The sequence below is a fragment of the Vanderwaltozyma polyspora genome, genomic scaffold, assembly GCF_000150035.1.
Source record: "Vanderwaltozyma polyspora DSM 70294 KpolScaffold1013 genomic scaffold, whole genome shotgun sequence".
Lineage (NCBI taxonomy): Eukaryota > Fungi > Ascomycota > Saccharomycetes > Saccharomycetales > Saccharomycetaceae > Vanderwaltozyma > Vanderwaltozyma polyspora.
In genome coordinates, this window is record NW_001834682.1 from 1 (window position 1) to 27,708 (window position 27,708).

At 32.2% G+C, this 27,708-nt stretch overlaps 15 protein-coding genes across 15 annotated transcripts; 7 read left to right on the forward strand and 8 right to left on the reverse strand.

Moving 5' to 3' along the window:
- Positions 1–53: 53 nt before the first annotated feature.
- SSP2 (Ssp2p) lies at positions 54–1,238 on the reverse strand (the record flags this gene model as incomplete). Its single annotated transcript, XM_001646138.1, has 1 exon — positions 54–1,238. The coding sequence occupies one exon, from the start codon at positions 1,236–1,238 to the stop codon at positions 54–56; it is 1,185 nt and encodes a 394-aa protein (XP_001646188.1).
- A 399-nt stretch (positions 1,239–1,637) lies between these two features.
- PUS7 (pseudouridine synthase PUS7) lies at positions 1,638–3,689 on the reverse strand (the record flags this gene model as incomplete). Its single annotated transcript, XM_001646139.1, has 1 exon — positions 1,638–3,689. The coding sequence occupies one exon, from the start codon at positions 3,687–3,689 to the stop codon at positions 1,638–1,640; it is 2,052 nt and encodes a 683-aa protein (XP_001646189.1).
- A 752-nt stretch (positions 3,690–4,441) lies between these two features.
- Positions 4,442–5,782, forward strand: ESA1 (NuA4 histone acetyltransferase complex catalytic subunit ESA1; the record flags this gene model as incomplete). Its single annotated transcript, XM_001646140.1, has 1 exon — positions 4,442–5,782. One exon carries the CDS (start codon positions 4,442–4,444, stop codon positions 5,780–5,782), a length of 1,341 nt encoding a protein of 446 aa, XP_001646190.1.
- Positions 5,783–5,947: 165 nt separating this feature from the next.
- On the reverse strand, positions 5,948–7,024 carry RRD2 (peptidylprolyl isomerase RRD2; the record flags this gene model as incomplete). Its single annotated transcript, XM_001646141.1, has 1 exon — positions 5,948–7,024. The coding sequence occupies one exon, from the start codon at positions 7,022–7,024 to the stop codon at positions 5,948–5,950; it is 1,077 nt and encodes a 358-aa protein (XP_001646191.1).
- Positions 7,025–7,438: 414 nt separating this feature from the next.
- On the reverse strand, positions 7,439–8,854 carry DGA1 (diacylglycerol O-acyltransferase; the record flags this gene model as incomplete). The annotated part of the gene is made up of 1 exon (XM_001646142.1): positions 7,439–8,854. The coding sequence occupies one exon, from the start codon at positions 8,852–8,854 to the stop codon at positions 7,439–7,441; it is 1,416 nt and encodes a 471-aa protein (XP_001646192.1).
- Positions 8,855–10,058: 1,204 nt separating this feature from the next.
- Positions 10,059–11,267, forward strand: Kpol_1013p6 (pepsin-like aspartic protease; the record flags this gene model as incomplete). The annotated part of the gene is made up of 1 exon (XM_001646143.1): positions 10,059–11,267. One exon carries the CDS (start codon positions 10,059–10,061, stop codon positions 11,265–11,267), a length of 1,209 nt encoding a protein of 402 aa, XP_001646193.1.
- Positions 11,268–11,879: 612 nt separating this feature from the next.
- On the forward strand, positions 11,880–13,742 carry KIP2 (Kip2p; the record flags this gene model as incomplete). Its single annotated transcript, XM_001646144.1, has 1 exon — positions 11,880–13,742. The coding sequence occupies one exon, from the start codon at positions 11,880–11,882 to the stop codon at positions 13,740–13,742; it is 1,863 nt and encodes a 620-aa protein (XP_001646194.1).
- A 180-nt stretch (positions 13,743–13,922) lies between these two features.
- On the reverse strand, positions 13,923–14,870 carry TGS1 (RNA methyltransferase; the record flags this gene model as incomplete). The annotated part of the gene is made up of 1 exon (XM_001646145.1): positions 13,923–14,870. One exon carries the CDS (start codon positions 14,868–14,870, stop codon positions 13,923–13,925), a length of 948 nt encoding a protein of 315 aa, XP_001646195.1.
- Positions 14,871–15,299: 429 nt separating this feature from the next.
- On the forward strand, positions 15,300–16,085 carry Kpol_1013p9 (uncharacterized protein; the record flags this gene model as incomplete). The annotated part of the gene is made up of 1 exon (XM_001646146.1): positions 15,300–16,085. The coding sequence occupies one exon, from the start codon at positions 15,300–15,302 to the stop codon at positions 16,083–16,085; it is 786 nt and encodes a 261-aa protein (XP_001646196.1).
- A 752-nt stretch (positions 16,086–16,837) lies between these two features.
- Kpol_1013p10 (uncharacterized protein) lies at positions 16,838–17,746 on the forward strand (the record flags this gene model as incomplete). The annotated part of the gene is made up of 1 exon (XM_001646147.1): positions 16,838–17,746. One exon carries the CDS (start codon positions 16,838–16,840, stop codon positions 17,744–17,746), a length of 909 nt encoding a protein of 302 aa, XP_001646197.1.
- Positions 17,747–19,312: 1,566 nt separating this feature from the next.
- Positions 19,313–19,768, forward strand: Kpol_1013p11 (uncharacterized protein; the record flags this gene model as incomplete). Its single annotated transcript, XM_001646148.1, has 1 exon — positions 19,313–19,768. The coding sequence occupies one exon, from the start codon at positions 19,313–19,315 to the stop codon at positions 19,766–19,768; it is 456 nt and encodes a 151-aa protein (XP_001646198.1).
- A 572-nt stretch (positions 19,769–20,340) lies between these two features.
- MLH3 (mismatch repair protein MLH3) lies at positions 20,341–22,602 on the forward strand (the record flags this gene model as incomplete). The annotated part of the gene is made up of 1 exon (XM_001646149.1): positions 20,341–22,602. One exon carries the CDS (start codon positions 20,341–20,343, stop codon positions 22,600–22,602), a length of 2,262 nt encoding a protein of 753 aa, XP_001646199.1.
- An 81-nt stretch (positions 22,603–22,683) lies between these two features.
- APC5 (anaphase promoting complex subunit 5) lies at positions 22,684–24,579 on the reverse strand (the record flags this gene model as incomplete). Its single annotated transcript, XM_001646150.1, has 1 exon — positions 22,684–24,579. One exon carries the CDS (start codon positions 24,577–24,579, stop codon positions 22,684–22,686), a length of 1,896 nt encoding a protein of 631 aa, XP_001646200.1.
- Positions 24,580–24,820: 241 nt separating this feature from the next.
- Positions 24,821–26,176, reverse strand: CLP1 (cleavage polyadenylation factor subunit CLP1; the record flags this gene model as incomplete). Its single annotated transcript, XM_001646151.1, has 1 exon — positions 24,821–26,176. The coding sequence occupies one exon, from the start codon at positions 26,174–26,176 to the stop codon at positions 24,821–24,823; it is 1,356 nt and encodes a 451-aa protein (XP_001646201.1).
- Positions 26,177–26,498: 322 nt separating this feature from the next.
- Positions 26,499–27,407, reverse strand: TUM1 (thiosulfate sulfurtransferase; the record flags this gene model as incomplete). The annotated part of the gene is made up of 1 exon (XM_001646152.1): positions 26,499–27,407. The coding sequence occupies one exon, from the start codon at positions 27,405–27,407 to the stop codon at positions 26,499–26,501; it is 909 nt and encodes a 302-aa protein (XP_001646202.1).
- Between the last annotated feature and the right edge of the window lie 301 nt (positions 27,408–27,708).

The following is a 27,708-nucleotide window of genomic DNA, read 5'->3' on the forward strand; positions in this document are numbered from 1 at the left end:
ATTTTTGTATGTAAGAATGCCAAGATTTTGATGTATATAATGTTACTTAATTGTTAGAGTTCTATACAAGGTTTGTCAGTGATATCTTTACCATACCATATTGCCCAAGTCCTAAAATACTTTTGGTGTAATAAGGAATGGGAATCCTCATAATCATCCATGGCTGTCATTGCACCTAATATATGATTATATGATATGGAAACACATAATTTTCTTGAGACTATTGGCGTGATATCGAAAATGTCACCAAATCTTTCAAAATCTGATTTTAATTCTTCAATATCAAATCGTTCAATTAAATGCTCCTTGGAGGTACCATGTCTTGTATCGTTTCTATTGATATATTTTTTCAAAATTAAACATCTTGATATATCTTTACAGTCTCCTGTACCACTTTTACTCAAATTTGCATAATTTAAACTTTTACTAGATGATAATTTCCCCCATTCAGGATTTAATTGAATGCCATTAATTTGAAATAGAGTAGTCCTACCATACTTCATAAATGCCCATGCTCCTTCATATGTTAGAAAACTCAATTCTACTTTGCTTAATTCATTATGAGAATCAGGTTTGGTTTGGACTATTAAGCTTTCTAAAGGACCACCACATATTTGTGACAAAATACTTCTGACTCCAGTTCCAACTGGTATATTTCGAAGAACCACTTTTTTGAGATCACATCCAGTATTTGTCATCTCTATGTCTTCGGAACTATTGGTTGTTGAAATCTTACCCTCTGAAGGTGATATGTAATCCATGTCATCATCCTCATAGGTCAAATCAGGTATCTTCTGCGGGACACCAAATTGATCAACCTCATAATCATATATTTCACCAGGAACATTTACTTTACTCATATTAGTACTAGCTTGATGTTCTCTGGCAAGCTCTAATTTATTCTCTAGATAGATTTTCTCCTTAGGTAGTTCATTCAAGTATTCACCATGACTTAGGTAGTCGCCATTACTTTGATAAGTCATATTGGTAATGTTAAGTTGACTTTTAGGCTTGGTAACCTTTGATTTTACGCTTCTTTCAGTGCCTAGAATATAAGTTCTAGCAAACCTTCTGAATCCAATAAACTCATGGTTCTTTTCTTCAATGGTATTGTTTAAAAATAGTGAGGATAACGAAGGAATTCGACTTTTGGAGACATTGGCGACATACACATCTTGAAATACCTTATTTTCTGGAGTATCATTAGTTCTTTGAAACTGAGAATCTTGTGAAGACATTTCTTATATATATATTTATTTTATTATTATTGTATTAAACAGCAATATATGTAGCGATTTAGTTATTTGGAATTAATTGCCTTTGGAGGACTATAGTACCAGGAAAAATTGGGGTTTCTGGGTTCCAATATACATAATATTATTAAATGAGATTATATCAATAAATATAGAGATATTTTTCTTAAGATTAGATTAGATGTTATTTATAAATAATTGACGTCACATATTTTTGTGTATGCTAGATGACAATATATATTAATGACGCAATAACTATAGAAACTAAAATATCTAAAGGTTCCTTCGAACTATGGAATCTTCAAAAATTTACCTATAAGTGGAATTTTAATTTTCTTGAAAATTAGTAAATGATAATACAAAATTTTAACATTGTTTATAAAATTATTCTACCGTGACATTACACATGTCACCACGACGAGATGTCTCAAGTTTCATTAATTCACGTAGAGCCATTGTGGCATAAGCTGAGACACCAAGTTTAAACTTAATAATAACCGCAGTTTTATCACCGGATTTTTCTGGAACATATCTTTCCAACTTATCTTTCATATATTTTTGTCCATTGTCTTTGGCTCTTTTACTATTTAACATTTCTAAGTCAGTATTGACTAATTGCTGAGTTGCATCACTGTATTTAACAATTTTATATTCCAAACCCTCTGGTACTTGAACTACATTTCTATAGGAACCAGCCAAGGAGAAATCTCTTACTCTTCTTTTCATTTCATTAGGATTCATACCATCTTTGGCCATCAAATCAACATATATTCTTGATAATTCTTCATTTTGTGGATAAACAACGTCAAAGCCTGGGGTTGGAAGAACCACATCAGTCATTTTGAACTTATTAGCACTAATTTCTTCTTTTGTAATTGGTCTAGCACGGATATATTGAGCTTCACATAAATCTTCATCAAAATCAACTTCTTCGTCCTCCAATTTGGATTCAGCACGGCTACTTCCATCAATAACCAAATCACCTTCAACTGGTTTCAAACCAAACAGTTCAATTCTTTTACTTGCTACCGAATTCCAGATAAAACTCTGGTAAGCATGAACGTACATTGTTCTTAAATTTCTTGGAATCTTCATAATAGCTAGATAATAAGCATTATCTGAATAATCATTATCCTCTTCTTTCTTCTGAGATGATAGGGCATATAAAATTGCATTTTCAGCCATACAATCTCTTGGCATTAATTTTAAAGTACCTTCTGCATCTTTCGTCTCTTCCCAGTACTTTCTAGCCTCTTTAGATTTTGGTAAAACATTAGTTTGATCAGATAAAATCAAGTTAGCAGCTTTCTTCCAATTCTCCAATAATAATTCCTTACCAATTTCATGTGTTGAGATACTGAAAGTACCAAATCTTTGCATACCAAAATAATTAATGAAACCATTTGTTTTCAGTGATTCACAACTACTTTCTAAGATTTTGCTTAATGGGATTCCGTTAGAATCTTTTAAATCAACGTCTCTAACAGTAATAGTAAATTCATTTCCGTTCAAGTCACCTAAATTCAAACTTTTATCGTCAAATTTGTAACCACCGATAATCATACCTTTTAAAGTCCTGTTCAAAGCGTTCAATCTATCGATACTGATATTGGTAATAGATAATCTTTGGGCAGTAACACCTCTACGATCTTTAGTACCAGCATATCTAATGATTCGTGTTGGCATTCTCAATAGTTTACAAATAATATTAACAGCTTGCATAGTGTCTTTGTTTTCCTTGTGTAATGTGAAATGAATAAATTCCTTTGCAGGACCATAACCCCAATTTTCGATACCGTTTGCATCTTTTGTCTGCTCTGCTAACAATTGCTTATTAACTCTTGATTTTTTATTATTTCTTGCAATTTTAAAAGTATTTTCATCAGTAGTGACAGATTCCAACTCATTGTTGAAAGCCTTACGTAAAAGGATATGGATGTTAGTTCTCTCTGATTTATCATCAAACGATTTCACAGTTTCCATCTTTTGTGCGGTCTTAAAGACTTCTTCAATCTTAACAACATCATCTTCACCCAAGATATCTACCAATTGTTTTCTCAATTCTGGTTCTACAACAAATTCATTTCTCTTGGCAATCTCTTCCTCATGCTCTTTTTGTTTCTCCTCCGCAGTCTTTTGAGGTTTCTTTGGCATATTGAAACCCTTATCTGTCAAATGAACAACTTCATCATCTTTTGTAATCTCGTTAACAAGGAAATCAGTGTATCTCTGTTTAATTTGACCTGTGAACCCAGGAATTTCTGGAGACAAATACAATGTGATCCCAACATCAGGTTCACGTAATCCTGCCTCACTTTCAATCTTTTCACCATTTACACCACCATCTGGCTTAGCTCTTTTAGTAACAACAGCAGAATCTGAGACATTGTTGTCTTCCTCTTGAGGTCTCTTATCACCGACAGTTAATTCTGACATAGTTCAAATCCTATTATCCACTGAAAAAAAACCAAAAAGAAGAGATACTCCACAACTTTTCAAATACAATCACTTATCTAGCAACAATGACAATAAGAATCCGATTCTCGAGCACAAAATAACTTCTTCTTACCCAAATTGAATCTTTTATATACTTGCTTGTATCTTAAAATCGATGCGATGAGCTAATGCAAAATTTTCGAAATGCTCTAAAAGAAAAGGTAAACAATTGGAACGAAATAAATATATTTAATATGATATTGCGATTTGTAGATAAAAGACTATAAACAATGATTTGAAGACAAGGTATACATATAAATTCGCCAATTATGAACTGAAATGAATGGTAATTAAAATGCTTTAATGTAATAAAGTTGATCTATCTTGTTTAGCTTCTCTTAGCTAAGTATGTAGTTATTCGATGAGATATAACTAATCTTGATTATTGAAAAATTACAATCATTATTAACGAGGTGCAGTTTTTTTTCACAAGTTTCGATATCTTAGACTTTAATTTAAATACAATAAGATGCTATAGAAGTATTGATAATATAGATCATATTAAAGAAAGAAGTTAAAGGTTGAAAGAGAACGAGAGAAAGGTGTTTGAGGTTGGAAGGTTCCAAGTTTGTTTATTTTGTATTGGTTATAAGTTTCCAGTACGTTTTATTTACCATTTTTTGTTTTGTGGGTTTTTGGACAGAAAGTTTGATGGTGGTGGAAATAAATTTTATAGATTAATAAAGAGATAGATGTCACCAATTGAAGAAGAAATAAAACCTGGTATTCCAAGGAAGGTTAGCAGTGTCGAAGAGATACTCATTAAATGTGAGTGTTGGGTTAAGAAGGATGATGAAGAGAGGTTAGCAGAGATTTTGTCGATTAACTCTAGAAGGTCTCCTCCGAAATTTTATGTCCATTATTTAGATTTTAATAAACGTTTAGATGAATGGATCACTACAGATAGAATAAATTTAGACAAAGATGTCATTTTCCCACGACCTAAAGGTTTGGAGGATGATGGTAATAAAAATAAGAAGAAGCAAAAGAAGAAAGCAGCGTCTGAGACCCCTAATTCAGAAGGTAATATTAAATCACAATCAGAGACTCCAGAAGCTGGTATGATGGATTTAGAAAATTTAAATGTTCAAGGTATTAAAAATGAGGAATTATCAAGGGAGGATGAAATTAAAAAATTGAGAACTTCAGGTTCTATGACTCAAAATCCACATGAGGTTGCTCGTGTCAGAAATATTAATAAAATTATCATGGGAAAGTTTGAAATCGAACCATGGTATTTTGCTCCATATCCAATTGAACTTACCGACGAAGATGTTATTTATATAGACGATTTTACTTTACAATATTTTGGTTCTAAGAAGCAGTACGAACGTTATAGAAAGAAATGTACCCTACGACACCCTCCTGGTAATGAAATTTACCGTGATGATTACGTTTCATTTTTTGAAATTGATGGGAGAAAACAAAGAACATGGTGTAGGAACTTATGTCTACTGTCAAAATTATTTTTAGATCATAAAACATTATACTATGATGTTGACCCATTCTTGTTTTATTGTATGACAAGAAGAGATGAACTAGGTCATCATCTGGTAGGTTACTTCTCCAAGGAAAAAGAATCCGCAGATGGCTATAATGTTGCATGTATTTTAACCTTACCTCAATATCAGAGGATGGGTTATGGTAAGCTATTAATCGAATTTTCATACGAATTATCAAAGAGAGAAGGTAAAGTAGGTTCTCCGGAAAAACCACTTTCAGATCTGGGTCTGTTATCATACAGAGCATTCTGGTCTGACACATTGATTGCATTGTTAGCCGAGCATGGGAATGAAATTACCATCGATGAAATTAGCTCAATCACTGCAATGACAACGACAGATATACTGCATACTTCCAAAACATTAAATATACTAAGATATTACAAAGGACAACATATTATCTTTTTAAGTGAAGAAATTCTTGACAAGTATGAACAGATGAAGGCCAAGAATAGAAGAAAAATTGATCCAGAAAGATTGGTTTGGAAACCTCCTGTCTTCACTGCCGCTCAATTGAGATTTGCATGGTAACTAATGAAAATATATAAAATCAAAATATGGACACATTATCATATAATTATATAACTAAAGGTATAAGTTTGTAACTATTAGAAATAATCGCATGGAAAATGAGTAATGATCACTTTGCTCATTTGCTTTTAAAAATTTTATAAAATGAGAAGTCATTATTTTCCCCTAATCAAATGGCAATGGTTTATGGACCTTTTTATCAGATTCACTTGCTGCAAATGCACTAGGGATTTTAATACCACAACAATCTCCCCATGATGAATGTACATGCCCGGACTCACAACATTCATCCTCTCCTACTACTCCAGTATGTTTGTGTCCCTTGGAACCCAAAACTCCTTCTGGACATTGTAAAAATTCGCCAAAGTAGAAGTGTTGCATAATAGGTAATTTACTTAGCACTTCTGCTCTATACATTTTAATCATACCTTCTGCAACTTTTGACCATTTTTTAACACCACTAATATCATCTAACATAGGAGAATGAAATCTTAATGAAGTCGAAGTTTTCACAGAATTTATAAACGCAACACATGAAAAATATAGATATTTATCTTGAAACATTTCAACAAGTTCTTCATTATGTATGGATAAAGGTTTCAAATGTTTATGAGTTGCTAATTGGAAAGCACCAAATAAAAATGGCAAGAAATGATAATCATCTAACCCCCAAACACCATGAGAACCTGCAGGTTCTAACCAATATTTCGTTTCCAATATCCTCATTACCCTTAAATATTCAATAAATATTTTTAAAACCATATTAGTAAAATCTTTTGATTCATCAAATATCTTATATTTATGTAATCCATAAAGTAAGCATAAAAAATTCAATTCATGACCTGATCCATAATCAATTCTTTGCTTATTCCCCCATGATTCATCAAGGTAAACATATAATTGATCTAATTGATCTTCAGTTAAGCTAGGATATGCATTTGATATTAATGTTTTTGATTGAGAAGTTAACTCATCATAGAAATCCCTAAATTCAATTTTACCAAACCTTGAACTCTTAGCGTCCTGCACTACTGGATGTTTATCAATAATGTTATTAACAGACTTTAGCAGCCCCATGAAACTCTCTATTTGAGGTGTTATAGGTTCTTGATACTGTTTATTCTCATGACCTTCGACAGATTTTGCCAATTTTTCAATAAACTCTAATAGATCATGTTTAGTCTGAGATTTATCCCATAGTTCTAAATCTTCTGGCGTAAGCAGCCTCTTTTCAGGAATCATACCAAATAAACCAAATATAAATAGAAAGAAACCTTTAATGGACAAAAATAAAATTAATTATATGATCCTTTCGGTACAATTATAATCAACACTTTATTAAATTAATATTCTCACAGCCTTAAATCAAAATATTTTAAAATTTGTAAGCATCTTGATCTTTTTTTTTAAAGCCGGTGTTTTATATAATTTAAGATGAGACTGTTAAATATTTAATATATTATGTGCAAACTATGTATAACGATTAGATTTCATAAAGGACTACAAAGTATACAATTAATGAAATTATGTATTTATATTCAGGATGAAAAGCATGGTAAGCCAATTTTTTTATTTTGAACTTCCCACCTTGTCATTTAGAAATAAATACTATAAAGATAAATGAAGAAAAAAAAATGAAAATGCACGATTTATTGATCAATCAACAATGTTTAGTTCTACATCTCCATAACCATATTTATCTCTGTTTTCGTAATATAGTTTTTTCAATTCTTCGATGTATAAGTTTTGGTAATGTTCTACAATTTCTGGAGTTGGATTTAAATTTTGTTCTTTGACGTAAATTGGTGAGCCTATAACGACGTTGATTGGTGCTCTAAACGGTAAGATACCGAAATCGTAATTGAAAACACTACGAGCATAAAAGAATGGGATAGTGAAACCCCAATTTTCTTTCAACCATAATTGTAATTTTCTCATGAATGAACCTTCTTTAGTCTGTAAGATATTGTAGATATTTGTTTCACCGAATGCAAAAGTTGGCACTAAACAAGTGTCACCGGTGTTAATAGCCAACTTAATAAAACCTTTTCTTCTCTTTAGTACCAAATCACTCTTTTGTACTTCACTTAATAGTGATTCCATTGCACCACCTACAACAATACAGATCGAATGATTATTTTTTAATACTTTCAAAGCATTCTTTTTGGATACCGAAGTAATACCAAAACCTAATAGATAATCACGATAGTAAGGGACTTGAAATTGAGTCACCAAAGTCATTAAAGAAGTAGGAATACCTGGGAATTTTTCAGACCAACCACAACCTTCAGTAGCGAAAACACCAAAGGCACCTAAAGCACCGACACCATGGGGATGGTAACCGAAGATATACTTTGGACCAATTTTCTCATAAGATTGTGAAAAGGTCAACCATTTTTTAATTTTGATAGAATAGTTAGTTGGCCATAGTCTTAGTCTGTAATACAAATCTACTTTTGGATGTTTTACATCGAAGGTTGGTTTTAAGTCTGCTGTTTTATGAAGGCGGATTGGGAAGTAATCACAGTATTCTTTCCACCAACCAAAAGATCTTAACCACGGAGAATATCTTTTGACTACACCACCATTAGCAGGAGTTTTATCTAATAAGAAGTAAGTCATATAAGGGATTGAAATAAACCAAAACAAAGGGATTGAAATTGAGAATAAGAAAAAAATTAAACACAATACCATTGAGGTCAATTGCCAAGCGGTGATGATAGTTTGTCTTCTTCTTGCAATTGGAGTTTCAATCGAACAGCATGATTCACTAGTAAAAGTTTCGAAACTCTCTGTATCTCTGTATTTATCCTTTGTTGATTTAATACCATTTGGTGCTGCTACCACATGGGAAACACCAGAAGCATTGACATTAGCAGAAATCGCCGAGTTATATGGGGTATTAAACATTTTATGACCGTTGGTTTCTTCGAACATTGAATTTTTGAAATTATTCCAAGAATTTGATAGCTTTTTATAACAAATTTCAAAGAGAGAATGATCTTCATAAATTCCACTTTTCCCAGTTTTTGGAACTGTCACTACGTCAATGTTGTCATTACCATTACTCATTGCAACCCTCACCACACCCTCTTGGCAGTGGAAAACGTATTTATATTTTGGTTCTTCTTCTTCTTCTCCTTCTGCTTTTTCTTCTTTCCCTCTCTCTGCTCCCAAAATCAAATCAAATCAAATCAAATCAAATCAAATCAAATGGAAATGAAATAAAAGCAACCAGAATCCAGAATTCCTGAAACCAAACTAATTTAGATCAAAGCAACGTCTGCTAAGTATCCTTCAACTTGTGACGATACAACCACACACACTCTCACAGTCAATTGACTCGACTGGACTCGACTGAACTTGACTAAAACCAAAAGACAATCAACAAATTAAGATATGTCACTGAAACTTTGCTGCTAAGCAAAACTAGCAAGTAAAGGGTTAAAAAAAAAATAAAAAAATGGTAAAAACCGAAATTGCGTTTCTTCGAAAAACGACAATCAAATTCTTCTTGAAAATGAAAAACAAAAACGACCCAATGCTTTGCTTTACTTGCAAACAAAAGACTACAACAACTACAACAACAACAGAGAACCTACATAGAATAAACTAAACGAAAATAAAATCTTTCTTTTTTAATCATCATCCATCAGCATCCCATCCCTCCTTACATGACGAAACACATCTCTGTGCCAAGAACAAGCTAAACCAAAGCAAACCCACCGGACCAACCCAACTGTAACTCAGGTCCCACTCCTGCAATCCCCCTCCTCCCCATCAATCCATTCCATTTCCTCCACCTTCAACTTCACCTCCACCAACAAAACAAAACAACTCAAAATCCTCAAAGTTCCTCAACTTTAATTCAATTTTGACCTTTCAGCAATCTTCACCACTTTTTCGATTTTAGTCACTCGGCAAGAAAGAAAAGGGAGGGAAACCATGAGAGCTAAATTATTTTTCCTATTGGCAAGAAAATGGGAAATAATTATGAGAAAAGTATAAAAGGGGGCCATGGATTAAATGACAAAAGAAGGATAAAGTTACAGTTAAAGGGTTATTGTTATTGTTATTGTTATTGTTATTGTTATTGTTTTATTTTTTTGGTTTTGTTTGTTTAGTTTTAGTTTTAGTTTCAGTTTTAGTTTTATAACTTGTTATTCTTTCATTCTTTATAGCTTTTAGTTTTTGGTCTTTAGTCTTTACTCTCTAGTCTTTAGTCGTTTCAGATCTTTTTATTACATTGGTCGTGGGAAATATATAATTGAGAATAATGTATGTTTCTTGGTTGGCTGCAAGTGGATTATTACTTGCTGGATTGCAAGGTGTTGAAGGTAAGCTGCATAAGGCAAAGATATACAAGAGGGATTTAGAAGATATTAAAGAGTTCTCCTTTGATGAACGTTTGGCTCATTTAGGTCAAAAGTATTTACATCAATTTGAGTTGGCTAACCCAGAGGTATCTTTCTCTAGAGAACACCCTTTTTTCAAGAACGGTGGCCATAATATTCCTTTATCTAATTATTTGAATGCTCAGTATTACACAGATATCACTTTAGGTACTCCAGCTCAGAGTTTTAAAGTTATCTTGGATACCGGTTCTTCCAACTTATGGGTTCCTAGTGTCGATTGTAATTCTTTGGCTTGTTATTTGCATGCCAAGTACGACCACAGCGACTCTTCTACTTACAAGAAAAATGGTACCACTTTTTCCATCCAATACGGTTCTGGCTCAATGGAAGGTTATATCTCTCAGGATGTTTTGCAAATTGGAGATTTGGTCATCCCAGGTCAAGATTTCGCAGAGGCTACAAGTGAACCAGGTTTGGCTTTCGCCTTTGGTAAATTCGATGGTATTTTGGGTTTGGCCTATGATACTATTGCTGTAAACAGAGTTGTCCCTCCTTTCTACAACGCCATCAATAAAAAATTGGTAGATGAACCAATCTTCTCCTTCTACTTGGGGGACGATACCAAGAGCGAAGATGGTGGTCAAGTCACTTTTGGTGGTTATGACAGTTCTTTATTCACTGGTGATATCACATGGTTACCTGTCCGTCGTAAGGCTTACTGGGAAGTTAAGTTCGATGCCATTGCATTGGGTAATGAAGTCGCAGACTTGGTTAACCACGGTGCCGCTATCGACACTGGTACCTCTTTAATCACTTTGCCTTCTGGTTTGGCTGAAGTTATCAACTCCCAAATTGGTGCCAAGAAGAGCTGGAGTGGTCAATGGATAGTCGATTGTAAAACAAGAGACACCCTACCAGACATGACATTCACTTTTGACGGATACAACTTTACCATCACTCCTTATGACTACACATTGGAAGTATCCGGTTCTTGTATCTCTGCTATTACCCCAATGGATTTCCCAGCTCCTGTCGGTCCTTTGGCCATTGTAGGTGACGCTTTCTTGAGAAGATACTACTCTATCTACGACGTAGGTAACAACGCAGTCGGTTTAGCAGCTGCCGTTTAAATCAAATACCAATTAAAATATAATCATGAGTCGAACTACACTTCAATTTAATTCCAATCGCCAATGACAAGAATGAAAATTGCCAGCACTAGTCCACTGTTATGATGTTTTTAAGATAAAAAACTACTAAAAAAGAAAACATATTATAAATTCAACTATTTCCAAGATTGTTTTGTTAATATACAATTACAATAATTCTCACTATTATTATGTCAACCTTTTATTATCCATTCATTTGTTTGTAATTCTTTTTGTACTTTTCCATAGCTAGAATAGAATATATCTAATAATGGTATGTACCAATACTTAATCATGATATACATCATCGAATTCATTATTACTTCTGTTTGCTGTTTTTGAAACTAATCTAATCTTTATCACATTGTATTATTTATTCCATTGTATCCTAGTTTGCCATTATTTGATATATGTTTATCGCTTACCCGATTTGGAAACGTAGATGAGATGTAATTATTAACATGCAACTAATATATCAGAAGGAATAGATACAAATAACAGAAACGATTTAATTGAACTTCACTTAGCCTCTACATTAGAGATCGAAGTATATTGCTATATATCTAGAAATTGGCTAATAGAATAATTCATGTTATGTTTAGTTCACCATCGTTAAAATCAACTTCATCATACTCTAATTTAAGAAAAAACCGAATAGGCTCTACATCAAGCTCAACTTCAACTACCAGAAGTAGCTCACCTGTACGATCTAGATCATCTGATATTTTTGCTATACCTGGGAGAATTCGTATTAGGAAAACCAATCATGGTAATCTCAATAACGATTCCTATAATGGTACAATCTCAGTTTCAATAAGAACAAAACCAGTTGGGATAAATGAAAAGTGTAATTGGTATGTTGAAACAGAAAATAAAACAATTATACATACTGATATTGGTGAGTACACTTATGATAATGTATTCCATCCAGATGCAAGTAATTTTGATGTCTACGCAGCTACTTGTAAACCATTGATTGATAAGCTATTTGATGGATTCAATTCCACAGTGTTTGCATATGGTATGACTGGGTCTGGTAAAACTTATACAATGAGTGGTGTAGATGGAAATGCTGGGTTGATCCCTTTGTCAGTTGCATATATGTATTCAAAGATTTTTGATAGTACAATTCATGAAAACAAAAAGTACGATACATTGGTATCGTATCTTGAAATTTATAATGAAAAAATATATGATCTTCTAGAGACTGATTTCGATCCTAAACCATTAAGGAGCTCAATAGCTGTACCAGAATTAAAAATTAGAGATGACCCAAATTATGGAGTACGAGTTATAGGTCTAACCGAAAAGAGATGCCAGTCTCATGAAGAACTACTAAATTGGATTAAGCTAGGTGACAAGCATCGGAAAACAAGCTCAACTGATTTTAATACCAGGAGTTCAAGATCTCATGCAATTATACTAATCAGATTAATTAGCAGCGATTTATCAAGTGGTGAAGTAGTGACTAGTACATTATCTTTATGTGATTTAGCTGGCTCTGAAAGAGTCACTGCTCAGCATGAGAGGCGCCAAGAAGGTTCCTTTATCAACAAATCACTGCTAGCTTTAGGTACTGTGATTTCTAAATTGAGTGCAGAAGTTAATAATTCTACCGAGAGCGTTAATAACAGCCATATTCCTTATCGTGATTCCAAATTAACCAGAATTTTACAACCTGCTCTAAGTGGTAACAGCATTGTAACAACAATATGTACCATAGATACATCGGTCGATGCAACAAATGAATCTGTAAACACTTTAAGGTTTGCATCTAGAGCTAAAAATGTTTCACTTCATGTTGTCAAAAAATCTTCCATATCAGCATATGACGCAAATGATCAAAAGGATAGAATCATAGAAAGTTTAGTTCAACAACTCCAAGAACAAAAGATCAAAATTGAAGCAATGGAGAATAACTATAATATAAATAGTTTTGGTGATAACGAGACAATAACATCAAGTTATGACCCAAGTGTCGCATTGCTAGAAAATGAAAACAAAATACTGAGATACAAACTTGAACATTGCGAAAGATTATTAGACAAGGATACTAACGAACTCCATGATAAAGAAATTGCAAATATTGCTGACATTTTACCACTGGAAATCGGTATGTTGTTAGAGACTAAGTTTCAAGGATTAGAATCTCAAATCCGTGAGTTTAAAAATTACACTGACAACTTGGAGAAGGAAATAATGGAAAAGAATACAAATAAAAAGAGGATTTTATCTACATCGAGTGATTTATCAATGAAAGATATTGATGATTGTGAGACAGAAAAGTTAGATAGTATAAATCCAAAGGATGCTGAGATAGCCGAACTAAAAAAAACTTTAGAGAGAAAGGACAAATTAATTGATGCATTACAAAGCGCAAGACGTTTAAGAGAGAGAGCATTGCAGCCTTTATATGGCAATAACTCGGAATTGGATTTAGAATACACTAATAAATAATTAATTAAATAACAAAAAATAATATCACAAACTCTATCATTTATATTTAATCTAAATAAATTTATGAAAATTTATTTGTAATGCAGATCAAAGGTATGCTTAAATCATATCCTTTGGCCCAGTTATTATATTTCTATTCAATACCCACCTGTCAACTATATCCCTAAGGATATCAATCTATCACCCATAAAGGTCATAATTGAATTTGAATTTTTTTTCAGATGATTTCTGTTCTTTATTATCCGCTGACGTTGATGCATTATCTATAACCTCATCGGATGAATTGCTTTCATTAGCAATAACTTCATCGTCTATTTCGTTCGGAAGTTCATTGTAGTTGATTAAAGCATCCCCCCAAATACATAACATTCCTTTTAAATAACCATTTTGTTTAACGTAAACGACTTTACATTTGGCTTGAAGACCAAATACTTTTCTAGTTGCCCTAGAGAGCTGTAATAATTTTGAATTTCTCGGTAGAAATAATATGATATTGTCACTGACATTTGCACAACTTTGAAGTAAATCTGTTATACCTTTAGGCTCTAGCATATTTTCCAAATCATAAACATCTTGTTTCAAATATTGGGGACCACCCCAAGGAGGGGAAGCAAAAACACAGTCAATACCCAAGTTATCAAATCTTCCTTTTGCAGCTAATCTTGGCCATGAACCATATTTTAACCATATTCTATCAGCTACATCGTAACTGATAGCATTTTTGTATGTGCAATATAAATGTTCCAAAGAATAATCTACACCATAAACCTTTGGAAATAATTTGGCAAACTGAATTAGATTACCACCACCGCCACAGAATATATCCAATATTTTGGTTGCATTAGGAAGACAGGCTTTGACAAATTTTGCTATAAATATGGCTATAACTTCTGGAGTAACGCTAAACCATAATTCATGTGTCATATAAATAGGAGAAGTACCAATCAAAGAAAACAATTTTTTTCTATGTATCCAGTATTTATAAATAGATCTATCCTTAACTTCCTCATTATGAATGATCTTTAACGAATCTTGTTTAAATAAATTTTTCAAATGCTTGTATTCCTTTCGATATTTCTTCCTCTCAATATGCAAAAAATGACCCTTTTTAAAACTTTTTTTATCCATTATATATTAAACCAGAGACCTAACAACCTATTACAACACCAATAGACTTATAGAGTTAATTTAAATCCTGATAGAACTTAGTATCTTGCCCTTCTGTTCGATGACTTCTTTTTTACCTCTAAATTTTTCAATATTTTTCGATTTTATTAAGAAGGGCCTTTAAGAAAAATAATTTGAAAATATATTTAAAACTACTTTATGCACCTGTAAAAGAAGATAAGTTTACGTCGATTTAGAAGTGTTTGCAACTGTGCAAAAGATATTATATTATCTGTCATTGATATATTGTTAATAAGTTGAAATATATTACTTGCAGGTTTTGGAGTAAAGAGAGCAGATTATTGGGTGTTGAGATATCAAAAATAAAGTTAGTTCCTGTTAGTAATCAGGATTGTTTTCGAAGGTTAGTGTACTTTTGAATATATTAGAATGTTATTCGGTGGAGGGTCGAGAAAGGTTTTGTTTAGGACGAGTAGGAGAGATGTTTTTGCGAACTATTTGAATATCAGAAATCAGTCATCATTCACTTTGACCAATAGTCAAATATTGCAACAAAAACAACAAGTCAAGCAATCGAAGACAGAAAATGCATCTTCTAATTCTGAAAATGATAAGGGTAGTTGCGAGAGTGTTAATGATGGAGTTCAAGGTAGTACAAAACTGGCTAGTGATAAACCGGTTTCTTATCACAAAAAAATGGGTAAGACTTTGTCTGATGAGTCAGTATTCTCAGGGGATAATACAAAATTAGATTACTCTTGGTTACCCAAAGTTCCATCTACTGAGAACTTAAATCATAGGGAAATAAGGACAAGTGCATTATATTCTGGATACAGACCAATCTATATAAACTCTAAAGGATCTGGGAAAAATAAATTGTCTGGGACAATGAAAAATGGGGTGAACAGTACATTTTATGAGATTGCAATGAAATTAGAGAATCCGTCTCCATGGATGTCATCAGCAACAGGTATGGAACTTTATTCAGAATGGGATCATGTTCCTTTGGACGTTTTGAAAGATTTGAAACCATTTCACCCCCCTGAAGAGACGAATAGTGATCCATCCAATTCAGATTTAGAGTCAATGAACAAACTTAAAAATGAAGTTTTGGCAAAAGAAAGGAACAAATTGATCAATCGTACCAAAGGGAGAAAGAAACCCATAACTCGATTATTACAATTAATGAAACAGTTTAAGAAGAATAATGATTAACAATAGTAGTATTCTCCCAATACTAAACAAATTATTGAAGTTCAACAAAAAACAAAAAAAAAAAATCAATAATAAAGAATCCAATTATTCATTCATATCTCTACAATAGTATTGTATTGATTGTATCACATTAAACATAAACACCTACAATGTCTTTAATTATATTCGCTGCATCCTTATGATACTTAATATCTTATATTCATATTTTACGTATACAAATTTATAATCACGAATTCCATGTATTTAATTTAAATTCTCCTAACCATTGAGGTATTCCATAATGGATCCAAGGCAGTTCCAATTGATTGATATAACAAGATATCTGAGAAATATATGTGTATATTGTTCAATTATCAAAATGTAATTATAAGTCTTTTTATTCTTGATTTATTGATAGAGAAGTTTCAAATATATACTTTGAAAGTAGGCACTGGTGTTATTTTTAATATGCTACAAGAAGATGTTATAAAAGTATAGAATATAAGTATTCTTCAGTGTCATTGCTTTATGTCTTTTGGTTTAATTGGATGATATACTGTCATTTAAAAATATCATTAGTCACGGGACCTTATTTAGAGATGTCTACAATATTAAATTAGCCATTAATAAAAAAGGTTACCAACTTTAACACTGATGAGGTAATTATCAAATCGATTAACTAACAATTAATCAGTGATATAATTAGTCACAAGCCCAAATTGAGGTATCTAAACGTTGATTTTATTGTTCTGGTGAACATTTGAGTTGAATAAATGGCAATTAATAGGGAGAAATGTCAGTTACTGGGACCAGTTTCCATAACTATTCAAATAGCAATGGGAGCAATTGCAATTATATCGTTATTGTTAAAGAGGAATTACGAACATCCTAGGAGGAAAATGATTGTATGGATCTATGATGTTGGGAAGCAAGTTATTGGTTCTCTAGTGATCCATTTTTTAAATTTAGGAATAAGTATATTAAAGGGGAAAAGGGAAAATATTCCATACCGTTTATTAAAAGCTTTTCTAATGTCAACTGGAGAGGAGTTTCAAAAATTGGAAAGTGATGATGATGATGAAGATCAATGCGATTGGTATTTTTTAAATTTATTGTTAGACACAACAATTGGTATCCCAATTCTATGGGCCTCTTTGACTATGATAGAAAACGTTTGTATATACTTTAAAGTTGAAAATATCGAAAGTGGTAATTATTTTGCTTCAAAAGAGACTGTTGATAATGAAAATGGGATTGCAAAGTCTCCGAAACCATTGAAAAAGGCTTTTATTAAACAGTTGATTGTATTCACTAGTGGATTGCTTCTAATGAAAATCATAATTTTTGGAATTTTAAATTATTTTGAAGATGTCGCTTATTGGTTTGCTAATTTACTCCTAGGGTGGTCTGATCCATGGCCTAATTTCCAAGTATTTTTAGTTATGTTTGTGAGTCCTATATTATTAAATTGTTTCCAATATTTTTGCGTTGATAATATCATTAAACTACCGATAGATCATATTAATATGCAAAACTCCAATAACTTCGAGCCGGATTCCTATAATGGCGATGACGATTTCATAACTAAAATATTAAACCGTGTATCTGGTATAAATGGCAATCCAAGTAAAAAATTACTTCCAGCTAGCTCTAGAGATACTCAACAGTATGGTTCTATATGAAATAATTTTTTATAAAGCATAATGATACAAAGTAATAACTTCAAAACACATGAATGAAAAATAAGACCAGAAATCAATTAAAGTCTATGTTTTTTTACATCGATCAAATGGTATTCATATCCATATCCATGTTCATATTCATGGTCGTATTCATGTTCTTATTCATCTACATCTACATCTACATCTTCATTGCTTTTCCTCATACCCAACTCCTATATCATGCTTTCTCCTAATCTTTGCAATGCATCACTTTATAGCAAAACTATCTGCACGTTATATTAGAACAATACTCTAGCATCAGTAAATTAAACACTCACCCCATTTAAATGATTACAAAGTTCCAATTGTTTAAACCAAATTCACATCAGTTCTGTCTCTCAAGAATCAATTTTCAACAAAACAAAACAAAACAAAACCTAATTATAGAAAGATTTCGACATAGAGGGTTCTACAATTATGCACAATAAATCCAAGACAAACCTTGTTATCATATCCCATTTTGTATTTGTATTGTCTAGACAATAAGACAATAAAACCTTTTTCATTAACCATAATGCCCAGGACATTGTCATTATCATTGTCATTTTTGTTGATGTAAAAGATAACACGGTTCTGATTTAACGCGAAAAATCAAATTGGTAAGAAAAGCGCGTAGAGATTGTAAAATATCGAAAATATTTTTCAATGCTTTGTTGTGTATAACAAGACAACATCAACAATGAACACGAAAATATTAGATCACTACAGTCAGATCAGCTTTAGTATGTTAACCAGGGTATTTGTTGAACATTAGAGATGAGGTTGTTATGCTAAAATACAATTTTTATGGATACCCTTTAATGCTTTAGTGGCTTGGAAGTTATAATAGGTGGCTACATGGATACTGTTATTTTGTCATTATCATCAGGAACCTCCAACACGAGTTTTTGATTATATCATGTATCTTGACTTTTCGTGTCAGTGTTTGTTTATTTGATGGAAAATAGGTCTTTTGATATGTCATTTATTGCATGGTATATAAGAATATCGACATTTTCATATAGTGGAACAATTTTTCTTTTCATTTAGTTTAACCAATTCAATTAACTTGTAATGGTACTTTTGATTTAATTGGATTTCTTTCTTCTTTTATTTTTTATCTATATCTTAATGTTGTTTTAAATTCACCAGTAATTACAAACTCAAATCGGTATACTAACTAACCAACTTTTAAAAAATTTTGAGCCAATTTTAATAGGTCTCGTCCACTCTTTTTAATTTTATTTTATTCTTTTTTTACTCGTTTCATTAGCTTATATCTAAGAAACTTTTCATTAAAATAATAGTTTCTATATTTATATTCAAATCCGATTTAAATTTGTAATAATATTGTAATTTTAATTTTTAATCTTTAATCGATTCATATGCTATCAAAAAACTGTTTTATCGTTTTACCTATTCTGTATCTCTTTGGTTTTTGCTAAAGATTTATACTCCAATGACACTGTGGCTGCAGTAGCTCAATTTGGTGCTACTACCACTTTGGCTCCACCTTATACTGTTAAACCAAGTTTAACAACTATTGCCATGCAACAAGGTACTATTACCAGCTATATCACTAACACCGTTTTTGTTACCCAATGGTATAGTTTAGCCTCTTCCCAGACGACAAGTACCAACAACAACGTTGCTGCCGCTGTCATTACCTCATCCTTTGCTTCAAACACTGCTTCAACCACCAATAATGATGTGTCTGACACTTATACTACCTCCACTTTCACTTCAACTTTGAAAGTTACTGTCACCGCTGATGCTTCTGAATTAGCCATGTTGAACAGAGAAAAGAACGGTAATTTATACAACCCAACTAGCAGTTATCTCTACGCCAACTCATCATCAATTGCTGGCTGTGCTCCTGTTACCCAATACGTCACTGTCACAGCTGAACCAACTACCATGTTTGTCACCTTGACTGCTGACCCAGTTACTGAATATGTCACTTTAACTGCCAATGCCACCGTTAACGGCACCAGTTTATTATAGACAGTTAAATAAGATACTATTCAGCTACACGAAGACTACACAATTTCTAAATAAATCCAACGATATCGAATATAATAGTTGTCTGTGTAGTTCTTGCTGTGTAAATAGGTAAATAATCATTTTTTATATTTTATTATATTTTATCAATACATGCATAATTCTTATTCAACTTCCAACCACTCAATTTTTAAACTAAAAACAAAATAAATTACAATCAAAATTAACAACATTGCAAAATATTTAATTGATGAGATATATCACATCTTATAGCAATTTAAATATAAGCCCATCAATAAATATACCTTTTATAAAACGGTATTATTTTATTACCTTGATTCCATTATCAACACTTTTTTTTGTCACATCGCTTTTGATGCTACCTTCTGGAACTTCACCTTTAAATTTTGATATTGACAAGCTGCTTTGCTAATTGAGCTTCTTGGATAAATATGGAGGTAAACCAGTACTGCTAGATGGTTTAGGTTGCAATACAGCAAGTACTCTGGTATTAGAAGAGCTGTCTCCGAATTATCTGGTCTTTGTTCAAGGATTTTAGGAGATGCTTAGTATTGATGTCAGAACGAATACATAAGGTTGATTCGGAGGTACTGCGACTTCTTGTACCTCAGAGTAAGACAATTTCTTTAAGTTCGACAGTCAGAGAGGTAATTCAAAATTCAGTAGATGCAAAATCGACAACCATTAAAATATTTGTGAATTTTGAGTCCCATTCATTTTTAGTAAGTGACAATGGCCATGGTATGTCTCCAGAAAGCTTGGACAACCTTGGAGATGATAATGTTACTTCAAAGATCACTTCTTTAGAGGATATTCGAAATGTAGATACCTATGGGTTTCGAGGAGAAGCACTGAGTAATATTTCAAAACTTTCTCAATTAACTATTTCTTCTAAATGTACAGCTTATAATTCTACATGGATTAAAAAGATGCCTTTAAGAGCTACAATGCTAACAGAAGAGGTAACCAATTCAGATAGTACAGCTTTTAATCTAATCCCAAAAGGCATTTATGAAACAGGAACTTCAGTTTTAGTGGAAACTATTTTTTATAATTTACCCGTTAGAAGAAACATGGCTTTAGATATACCTAAATACTCTATTATAAATGATATCAAAGAAGAAATTTTCCAAATTTCCATATTTCATCCAAATATAGGTATTTCATTTAATGAGGTGATTTCAAATAACACTAAAAGTCTGTTAAATATTCTTCCCGCCAACAAATACTGTGAGTTCGAATTGTTGACTGTCAGGTTCAGAAATGTTTATCAATCCCCAGTATCATTGAATTCCTTTAAAAGGGTTAGCATAAAGTTTCGGGAGTATACTATAAATGGTGTTATTTCTAAGGAAGCAGTTTCATCCAAAAGGATGAAATTTGTTTATATAAATGGAAGAAAGTACAGCAACCAGGGTCTCTTCAAGTCTATTGACAATATCAGTCAATCTTCAGGCTTTGGCCACAATAAAGATTCAGAGACTTCCCCAACAAAATCATCGAGAAAATTATATTCCAAATATATGGCTTTAATTTTGACTATCTCGTGTCCTCCATCTTTGAGTGATTGTTTACAAAATTCAGAAAAGGTTATTGAAATTTCAACTCATTCTACAATTATCGATACTCTAATTACCAAAATTATTCAGCGATTTCTCCGATACCAAGGTTATACATGCGCTTCGAATACAATTTCTGAGACTGATATCAATGTATCTTATGAAAACAAAATACATAAAAGCCTGCTACTCGAGAGCTTATCAAAAGATACCCTTTCTTCAATGTTCACCTCAAAATCAATTAGTGCTAGAATTCAACCGAATGAAATTGAAGGTAGATACCAGAATCATAAAAACGTCAAAAAGATACACAAGAACTACTCATTGAAACCTACAAGGGTATTCAAACAAGATAATACTTTAGAGAAATTGCAAAAGAATATCTCCAGCATTCCTGGCAGTTCATTCCTAGATATCTTTGACATAAGTAGATATAATGGCGACTCGCAAAATATCGATATCACTGAATTTAACCTAGATCGCTTAGACCTAATGGATTGTAAGCTAATTAATCAATTAGATCGAAAGTTTATTCTTCTGATATTGCCAACTAATATTAAGAGGAGTAATCCAATTCTGCTATTAATCGATCAGCATGCATGTGATGAAAGAATAAAATTAGAGGAATACCTAAAGGAATATTTGACATCTGTTCGATCTAAAACTGTCACTACTAGAAAGATCAAAGAAATAAAATTCCTTATTACTGAGTCCGAGAATCATCTATTTGAATATTATAGAAAAGAGTTTCAATATTGGGGGATAGAGTATGAAGTGTGTTATGATGTTGAGTTTTCTTCGTATTTGAAGTTAATTCAATTACCAGACAGTATTTACGACAAGTTGAAAATTGATGGACCTCAAGTAAAGGCGGCTCTTTTACAGCATATTTATGAGTTGAAAGATTTTAAAAAGTTTTCAGTAAATAAGATGTTTGATGATAATGGTAAAGATAAGAAACTTGATTTTGAATGGTGGAAGTATATTCGTTATATACCAATAATTCTTCTGGAATTATTCAATAGTAGAGCATGTAGAAGTGCTATTATGTTTGGCGATAAACTTGATAAAGAAGAATGTAGAATATTAATACGACAGCTGTCTGATTGCCATTTCCCATTCCAATGCGCTCATGGAAGACCGTCAACCATACCATTGGCTGAATTGAAGGAAAAGTCATATAATGATGTAACTGATACAAAAAGTTTTGGAGGTTGTAATTTCGACTATGAGATTGAAAGTTCATCTGGAGGATAATATTCATATATATGGATATAGGATTAATGCTACTAAATAATCACAATTACATATTATAAATGCCAAATAATGATAAATATTTCAGCTAAATATGCCAGTCTCAAGAATTTGTCTTCTAATATGTTTATATGCAAAAGCTGGCAATATATTATCAGCTATCAATTTTTTGGCCTGATCTAACTTGTTTATTTGAATTAGAATCTGTACAAGTAGGAACAAATTTTCTGCAGACTGTAATGGATTTTGACTTTTAGAAGTTCTATCTATGATTCTCATCAATTCAGGAATAAACCGAATCCCAACTTTACTTTTCAGGAGAATATTACATTTTTCTTTCTCGAATTTTGAGCTCCAATATGATTCTAAATATTTATCTTCTAAAATGGTTGATATTTTTTCCATTGAGGATTGAAGATCACCAAATGAATTAAGATACTGAACCTGGATTAGTTTAATACCCATCAATTGTTGATAAGTCAATTTTGGTGAATTTAACTTAGCTAGTAAGCTATGTGTCCCTTCTCTGTCATAATTGGAACTTTGTGACACGGTCTGAATTTCTCTATCAATATCTGAGAGTTCTATTGTCATTAAACTTGAATACACATTTGACAATGATTCATAACCAAAATATTCCCACAATTTTTTAAAATATTTAAAAAAAGAATTCATTTCAGTTTGATGCCTATAACTTTGTAATGCGATTACCATATATTTAAAAGATGATTCTAGTATTTGAGTTGCCCTTGAATTTCTTGTCATCTGTAGCAATCCTTCATATTTATAAGCATTTTCAAATACAGAAGAACTTTCTGATTCTGAGCAAGATTTCAAATATCGTACAATCTGTGATATTGTCACTTGGAAACTACTTGCATATTCTGGATGTCCCTCAATAAAATTTAAAATCCATATCATAATTAGGTGTAAAATAGTTGTATCTTTATTTTCTCTTGCTACCTTTGTTGCCTCTTTAAAAGCATTAATTGCAGGTTCGCAGTTATGGAAATGTGAAAAGAATGTACCTAATCCTAGTAGAGATATATGGAAATAATTATCCCCATTTTGGGTAAGCATGTAATCAAAATAATTATGTAAGGAATCCAATGCAGTCTGGTAACTATCATTATTAAGAGCTAATAAATATCTTAAAATATGAATTGATGGAAACTTAGTTAAATCATTTAAAGAAACATTTGAAGTTAAAATATCAATATTTTTCATTGTGACAATATTCAAATTTGATATTGAATAGATTTCCCAATTTAATAAGGCTTGGAAATGTTCATGGGATACCATTATTGCATTATTTTCATCCGACACCAGCTTTTTAGAAGCTTCTTTCATAAATGCAATAATATCATCATCGTGTCCCTCTAAATAGTTATTTGTTGTTGAAAATGTAAACTGATACCTTATAATATTATAATTAGAATTATCAACATAACTTTCATAATCAAATTGATCTATAAATTTCTGTATATTATCCCATAAATCTTCTTTATCATTAAAGTCACCAATTCGATATCTTGAGATACAGCGTTGTAGATACATTCCTAAAACACTTGATCTCACAATCTTTCGACATCTTACAACAATACCTTCTTTCTTCCTGTGATAGTTCTTGATAAGACATTCGACCTCTAATTTCCTCAATAGCTGTGTAATTATGTCTAAGGCATCTACTGCTTTCAACATCGATATCAATTTTAGCATCAAAGGTCTTTGATCACAACTTATCAGATAGCCACATATATCATCGAGGAAAGGAAGAATTGGTTTCTTGATATCTTGAACATAGGAGTTCTCTTGTATGATAGGATTAAACTCTTGATTTGGTAACGTTGGATTGATTAATTTTATCAGCACTTCTAATGGAATCTTAGTATCTTCATAGCAGTACGAATAGATCAAAAGTAATATGGAAATATCATATGGAGTAATAGAGTATGTGACAATCAAAGCACCTTTATGCATAACAAACCTATGTGATCTTCAAATATGTTACCGATAGCCTTCCTTAATTGATTATCTTCAACTTTAAGTCTATTACTTTGTGTTGTGTTTTCTTTTATCATAACCTTTAAATTTTAATTCTCTTAGATGATGATGAGGTTTACACATTTTGATATCTAAGACAGATCTGAAGAATGGTAGTTTCAGAAAAAAAGGTTCTTATAAAGATTTTAGTATGCATTGGAATTAAAAATTTATACAATTATTCTAAGTATCTATATGCTGTTAAGATCATTGCTTTATCAGGGAGCCTACCAGGTACAGGAAGCAGAATACGAAGTTTCCTTCTCTTGTCGTTGACTTCAGTGATTAAACCAAAACCAAGAGTTGGTGCTAATTGAACGTTGCTTTCATTCGCCTTTCGATCAGCGTATGAGATGGCTACTAGTGCATGTTGTAATGTAGTTGGTTTCACTTCTACTGGCAATAATTGAGTTGGTAACAATTGCGATGTTTCCTCTGGGTTTTCTATGAAATTTATTGGCCTCCAAACTGTGATATCTTCGAAATCTACACCTATGGTATATGGACTTAAAACTACGGATGGACTGCCATAGAAGTATTCTCTAATTGCTAGTCTTTGCAGCGATCTCTTGAATACATCATCTCTTTCTATTACCCCTGATAATATCGGAAGTCTTAGAAGATTAAAGCTAGATGAGATTGTTGACAATTTATCATTTAATTTTGTTAAAAGTGGATCTTCTTGTTCATCACTTAAAAGTATTACAACATTGACATTAAATTCTTTGAATGTAGTAGTTAATTCAGTTAAATCATCATCCATAACTGAAATTGGTGGTGTGTCAATAATACAGCCAGATCTATGGACTAAGACATCATTTTGTAGTCTTAATTTAACGACTTCTGACAACTGTTTTAATGTAGCTAGGTATAAATCTTGGTTTTCTTTAATATGTTCCAACCCAAATGTTTTAACTAGTGGTTGTTTACTATGTAGCATTGTTGCACCACTGGTCATACTGTGTCCCCATATAGTAGACTGAACATCTAGAATATCAGAAATTGGAGTAGCGGTTAGACAACCAGCAACTGAGAAAATACCTTCTTCTGGATTCAAATTAATAAACATTGGCTGATATGATTTGTATTTAATTGCGTAAGAACAAAGTGTTCTTGCTAGAGCAGTTTTACCGGTATTTGAACCACCGACTATCATGACTTTAGGACCATCAAAACTGGCCGCCCTCATCTTTTCCAGAGAGAAATGTAAGTTGTAAACATATTTAGCAGTCTTATTCTCACCGATCATCAGTTTCTGTTCAGGTATCTCAGGACATCTCCATTCTAAAGATACATCTTCAACTGCCAATATCGAAAATTTGTTATTGTAAAAAGAATATTCAATATCATTGGCAAGCTCGGTACCAAATATTTCTGCAATACCAGATTTCACTTCAATAACTAATTTAGATTCAGCATTTACTTCAACTTTCCATTCATAACCTTTTTCAATTTCTAATTTATGTATTTCATTGGTACCTTCAAATAGTTCATTTGTAGTGGGCGTACTATCAATACCTGGTAAGATAGACATATTAAAACAACAGCGATATACAATACAACTTGTTAAATGCCAAACAATCTATCAATTGTGCAGTTTGGTGATCTTTTATCTACCTTAATCATCAGTTCAAATATATACTTTGACTATTATATTACTGAGATAAGTTGGTCTTATTTTAAATGCTTTAAAATCGTTAGTGGTGACTAGTTTAAGCCAAATTACATATTTAATTATGGAAATGATGGACTGGTTCGTAATTCGATCATAATGTCTAAATATATAGCTATATTTGTCTATTTAATTCCTATATCATAAATTCCTTATTTTATAGTACTTCTATATTAAAAATTGACTAATCTCTGTTTACCGCAAGCATTGATGGATCAGATCTAGAGACCCACTCTATCCAGGAACCATCGAAACAGCGGACATCCTTGGCACCTGATTGTTCTAATGCTGTCTTGATAATGATACTAGTAACACCACTACCACACATCACGATAGTTGGTTTTTCTGCATGAAATTCTATGTCTAGCTTCTTAAAGGCTTCATTTAATTTGTCCTTATTAGCTTCTTCAGTTGATGGGAATACACCTTCGTTTAGAACTTCAGGGTACGGTAATGGATCGCTTCCAGATATGTGGCCAGATGGCATATCAGCTCTTGGCTCTGGATCTCTACCTTCAAATCTTCCCAATGATCTAGCGTCAAATGCATTGTATTCGGAGGCTAATTTACCTGACTTCACCAACTCTACTAATTCTTCATACGATACAATCTCCTTTGAACGTAAATCTACTTCTGATGTATAATCTGATTTTGGGTATTCTGAGAAAGCACTCTTCTTTGTGGTATCTATTGGATAGCCTTCATTCTTGTATAATTGGAAGTTGTTCAACAAGTAAATTGGGGAATGGCCGAACAAAGCAATAGTCCAAGCAACTCTTGGAGCACTGAAGTTCCCATTTCTATCATATACTACTAATATATCATCCTTTTTAATACCCAACTCTCTCATTGACTTATTGAAAGTATTTGAATCTGGTGCCATATGGGTATACTTTGAGTTAGGATCTTTAATATAATCAATATCAAAAAAGACTGAACCTGGAATACGCTCAATATCCTTAAACTCTTGTCTACCATCCCTTTTCAAGTTTGGCAAAAACCATGTTGCATCAACTGGAATAACTCTACAAGTGGTTTCCTTGTGTAGTAACTCTGAAAATGCCTTTGGTGTGATTAATTTGTATAACGACATTGCTTATTTTATTGTAACTTTTGATATTGACCTCTTGATATTATAAGATGACAGTGTTATCTATTATTTAAAGAGCTCATTAAAAATACCTTTACCCATAACTAATAGCATTGTTAGATGTTGGTTGCTGTAGCTCCTTTACGTCTAAAGATTCGATGGAACATTGTAAGAGCAAATATTTAAGATCATACAAAAAATGGCTTTATCACGTGATCTCCATAAACCATCCCTAATATTGTCCATCCTATGCACTTTCTTATGAAGTCCAATCAATCATTTGTGGTAATAGCTAATTAATATT